The sequence below is a fragment of the Limulus polyphemus genome, unplaced genomic scaffold (genome assembly GCF_000517525.1).
Source record: "Limulus polyphemus unplaced genomic scaffold, Limulus_polyphemus-2.1.2 Scaffold197, whole genome shotgun sequence".
Taxonomy (NCBI): domain Eukaryota; kingdom Metazoa; phylum Arthropoda; class Merostomata; order Xiphosura; family Limulidae; genus Limulus; species Limulus polyphemus.
The window spans coordinates 834,478-839,670 of record NW_013665807.1 but is presented as its reverse complement, the minus strand read 5'-3'; the positions used below and the strand labels follow the sequence as shown (position 1 = coordinate 839,670).

General features: G+C 32.2%; 1 protein-coding gene across 1 annotated transcript in view; it reads left to right on the top strand.

The window, feature by feature from the left end:
* The window catches only part of LOC106478297 (hemicentin-1-like), a gene marked incomplete at its 5' end in the record, with an annotated part of 38,217 nt that extends 33,322 nt beyond the window's left edge, over positions 1 to 4,895 (top strand). Inside the window, one exon of the mRNA XM_022381880.1 lies at positions 3,500 to 4,895. Coding sequence (XP_022237588.1) covers positions 3,500 to 3,694 — 195 coding nt within the window. The remainder of the gene's footprint in view (positions 1 to 3,499) is intronic.
* Positions 4,896 to 5,193: the final 298 nt, after the last annotated feature.

Sequence of the window (5,193 nt, the reverse complement as noted above, 5' to 3'; positions counted from 1 at the left end):
TTTAAACCCCAACCGATGTTCTTTACACCTAACTTTATAACAGTTTCATAGGTTCTATATTTAAACCCCAACCGATGTTCTTTACACCTAACTTTATAACAGTTTCATAGGTTCTATTTTTAAACACCACCCGATGTTCTTTACACCTAACTTTATTACAGTTTCATAGGTTCTAATGCACTTTTTCTTCATCATTGTTTCAGAAGTTTGGAAGATGAATATAGACTGGAAAGTTATGACTTCCGAAAGATAATGTACATTCTCATTCAAAACTTATTTTAAAACCATGCATGAATCACACATCTGTATATATATAAAAAGAAGACGATACTCTTGCACCATTGATAAGAAAATCTCTATCATGGCCCTTGAAAAACATTCTTTTAAAATAATGTGATGTTTCTTGACATTTAGACACTAAACAGCTAGATCTCAATCCTAAAGGTTTGGGTATTCTACATTCAAATCTCCCATCACAGTCCTTCATATTTAGCATTCACATTCAACTGCCTATTTTAAACTTGTATTCGTTTTTCGTTAATCTGCTATTAAATTCGCGTTCAGTCGCAAGGAATATTAGTGTCGTCAGGTTATACACAAACAAAAAACAATACCAAGAATTTCGGGGATAAATAAGCGTTATCCCAGCCCTTCTATATAATTTATCCATACATACCTCATACATAATCTACATGTTAAAAACTGGATCCTGTAGAAGAACGGAGAATGTGTTACAAAGATGACTTTCGGCAGTTGTTTAATATCAGCAAGTGAAATCTTAGGAAGCTTCCGTAATACTTTCGTTCGAGCTGACGTATTTTAGAGATTGTAAAATAAGTTTTGAATACCGTTAAATCGTCTCCTACACAAAATTAGAAACGCACCTTTTCGAACAATACACTGAGATTATACACTACGTTATAAAAGTCATCACTTTTTGACCACGGTGTGATTCTACTCTGAAACTAATGTTAGCCTTGAACTTGAACACATAATGAGGGAAATTCTCGGTGTTGCAATACTGCTCAGTTTAATCTAAGGTACCCTAAAACAAAATATTACAGAAAACATTTGATACCTCATTTGACTTTACAACATACACGGAAATATTATGGAAAGTTTTCTCTTACAGAAAATTAAGTCAAACATTTTCCGGGTGCAGAACGAATGTTGAAAGTGAGCTATTATAAGAATCTCCTCTGAGACGATATAGGTTATTAGTTACATGAGACTGAATAACGTGTAATTATCCATGAAATTAATTAATACTTAAGTTGTAGCCCAGAAGAAAAAGGCTAAGGGATTTGTTTTTGTGAATAAAGACAGCTTATTAGATAACTATAAGCAATAAAACACGTATTCATTTATCAAAATTAAAACTTAAGTTACGATTATAACGTCCATAAAAAAAGAGGGCGAAAGTTGCAGAACAAGAAATAATATTTAGTACTTTAAAATGGATAAAAATAAGTTAAGTAACCCTAAAAGGAAGGTTAGATAAACGTTTCTGGGATGTTTATTTATACTCGCCTATGTAACGAAGATTCACTATGATAGCAAGGAAAGGTAGTTTGCACAGCTTTAATAAGAGGTTCTGTGCTCAAAATTCTTTGTTTGTTTGTTCTTTAGCACAGAGCTACACAATGGGTCATCTGTGTTATGTCCAACAATGCTATCGAAATTTGGATTATAGAATTATAAGCCTTTAGACTTAAAGCTGATATTCTGGTGACTGCGCTCAAAAATAGTAACAATTTTAATCAGGGTTCATATAGATGTATCTAACTATGCATTGAAAGATTGAAAACGTATTTCAGGAAAGCTATGTGACTAATCTAATGTGCGTCTCAAGAATGATACAATTAAAAATAATTGATATTCAGAAACTAACGAACATATTTTGATGTATAAACACATTCTAAGAATAATCGTTATTCAAAACACTGACAAATTTCGCATGAATAAATAATAAAAAGGTTTTTGAGACTGTGGACATTTGCAATTTTATCTCACAGATTTTGTTCGAAGAGACTTAATATTTCCGTGGACACTCTGTTTGACTATGCAAATAATAATTGTTCTTGTAAGGTAACATGTTGACGTTGAATTCATATCACACCTCACTAAGACTCACTGCATACAGCCATATCAGTTCGAATCTTCAACACTTGCTGTTAGTCCTGAATAAAAGCGGTAGTCCGAAACTTTAACTATACGAATGAATATATATTCACAATAATACTTAACCAATTTGTTTTTTGCTACGATCTTATTATTTATAATCTCTCCTACTGATCCATAGTAAAAGAGAAACGATACTCCTCTACAAAGGTCGTCATGGTATGTAGTTGTTACCTAATATGAGCTGATACATTTTCTTTCTTACAAGTTACCACAGCTAACTTTGAGAATAATAATTACATAGATTATTTTTCAATTTATTCAACCAACAAAATGAAGAATAAGATACCTTAACTCCTATTGAATTTGTAACAGGTAAAACGGCACCACATTTGACAAACAAACATACCTTTTTAATTCATAATACTTCAGTACACCAAAACATTATCGTAAGGGTCCGATTATGTGGCTAATACACTGAAACTACAAATAATATTTATTGAATTCAGCAGTTTTTGCTCTGTTTTTTTTTACCCATTAGTCTAAATGAATCAATGTATGTAGAGGGCTATTTAACACATTTGTGGTAACAAGATTTTTGTTTTGTGCTGAGCTTAGGATACGTACCAGCTTCATTGAAATGCAACTGAATGGATTTTATTATTGAACATTAGAATCTACTCAGACAATCTCCCCTTAGATTAAGCATTAAATGACATTTAATGCCCGAAGTTATAACATAGTCAGGAATATTTGGACTTCGGAATATTTTAATCCTAATTATAAGTCAAAAAAGTTTAGTTAATGTACAGACAAGTAATTCAGAATTATATAAATAACCCACAATAAAAAAAACTTGGCATCTTGATGTTTGTAGATTTCACTTTCACATACGGAAAGCAGCTCGTATTGCTAAAGTACACAAATGCAAGGATTGTATTTTAATGAGTATTATCTGTATTAGTTGTTACGCGTGTTCGGTATCACAACAGTGAAATTCTCAACTAAAACAAACTTCTTCTGTTATGTTTTGTTTATACTAAACAAAAGATCTTTGAAAAACTACGCAAAATATTATAAGCAGTTTCATTGTTTTCATTATGCCATGCACAAATCCAAACATGTATGTCTGAGAATGAAGGCTTATTTATATTTGAAAGCAAATGAAAATAAAATTGTTGGTAATCTGAAGAGAACTTCCGCAGTATTTCAAACTTGTTATGTGTAAACGTCCAAAATCTTCACTCTACGTGAATGATGCGCCACAAACTTTGTGCTGTAATGTTAAGTTAGTGTTATCTTCCTCAGGTTAGCCCATTATTACCTGTTTAATATATTATACGAAATTGTGCCTTTAACTTATTGAAGTTATTTTCAGTTGCCGCCTTCTGTTCCTCTTCTGTATGCCGATAACCAAATCTCGTCGAAGCTGGCTTTAGAAATGGCTGAACATCACCCAGAGAAGAATCAAGACAATGGAGATACGCAGCTCTTCAAACTGACAGGACGAACTAAAATAATTTCTCCTGTGGAAACTTACGACTACTTGGATGTAAAAAATACTGGCGTTTGAAATAGTCAGCTCACGAGTGCTCTACGTGCCTTCTTTTCAGGAAAGAAGCTGTGATTGTGTGATATTCGTTCAGATTTCCAACGAATTTCGATTGAGGGGGGCCATGTTTGTATAGTTATACCACGTGCAGCACAAGCTAATCGGAATCTCGTGGATTTTATTTTAACGTGCCATATTTTTTGTAACTGTTGTATCATTAAAAACAAGTATTTGTTGAGGCAGAAATAAACAAAAGTTTTGATTTCTCAAAGTAGATATATTCTATAGCTCTTGTAATGGTCGACATTTAAAGCCATTAAGTTTCCATCTATAGCATGTGCTTCTACGTTATGTATATGAAGGAGAGTAAGTGTTAACCATTAATATGTTCAACTTATGAAGTATGAAGATGTTTGAAAGAATTGGGTTTGGAAAGAAGGTAAGATACTGAAGCTATCGGGTGAATATTTTTGTTAGAATAGCGGAATGAGACAATACATTCAAAATATTATATCAAAAAGTGGCTTCAGGAAAGATGATGCAACTAATCTAATTTTAGTTTTGTGTTTGCTCAGGGTGAGATCCATGGAAAAATATTCCTGACGGTTGACGAGGTTTTGCTTTTCTTCGTCTAAGAAAGTAAATTCACGCACCTTACTACTCTTGCTAGAGGTACTTATTATTATGTGGAAACAGCACTAACATTACTACTCTTGCCAGCATTATTAAATATTGCCTTGTTTCTGTTTTATCTCAAAGATTTAAAAATTTACAAATTTTTATTGAGTCATTTGAAAATGTAGTACGAACACAAAAATATGTATCACGTGTAGCTGAGTTGTCCAAGAGCTATAAACCTTAATCCAATGGTTCTCAACCATTTGTGGCTCAAGACCAATTTGATGATCAGTCGTCACCCAATAACCAGTTTTAGTGCAAAGAGTCATATGGCATACTAGATAATTACTAAATGAATCAATCACTAAATAAACTATCTATTTTCAAAGCCTGTTCGCGACCCCTTCACATATTTGAGATACCAAATTTTGGATATTGATCCATGGTTATGTTTTTAGAAAAAAAATTTAAATGTTACTCACAAATCTTGGCCAAAGTCACAGCTGTTATCCAATTTTGTTGGAAAACTGTCCGTTTTCTGCTTTCGCAAAAATATGTTGGCAAAAACTATAATTTATATAATAAATGTGCATTAATGGAATACACCATATTATCTGTAAGATGTGTTTGTAATGTATGTATTGCATTTGTGTTATATTATTATATGCTTACTAAGTTTCAGTGATTTTGTATCTAAAATTGTAAAATATATCTTTGAGTGAGTTCTCTTGACTAAGTTGTGGATTTCAGTTATTGGGACACGTAAATCATCAATACTTGTAAAGATGTGTAAAAAAACTAAATTACGATACACAATGATGCTAATGATATAATAGGAAAGACTAGCTATTTTATCCATGAAGTCACTTAATATTTCGTTTCTAATAATCAACTTGGTAAAA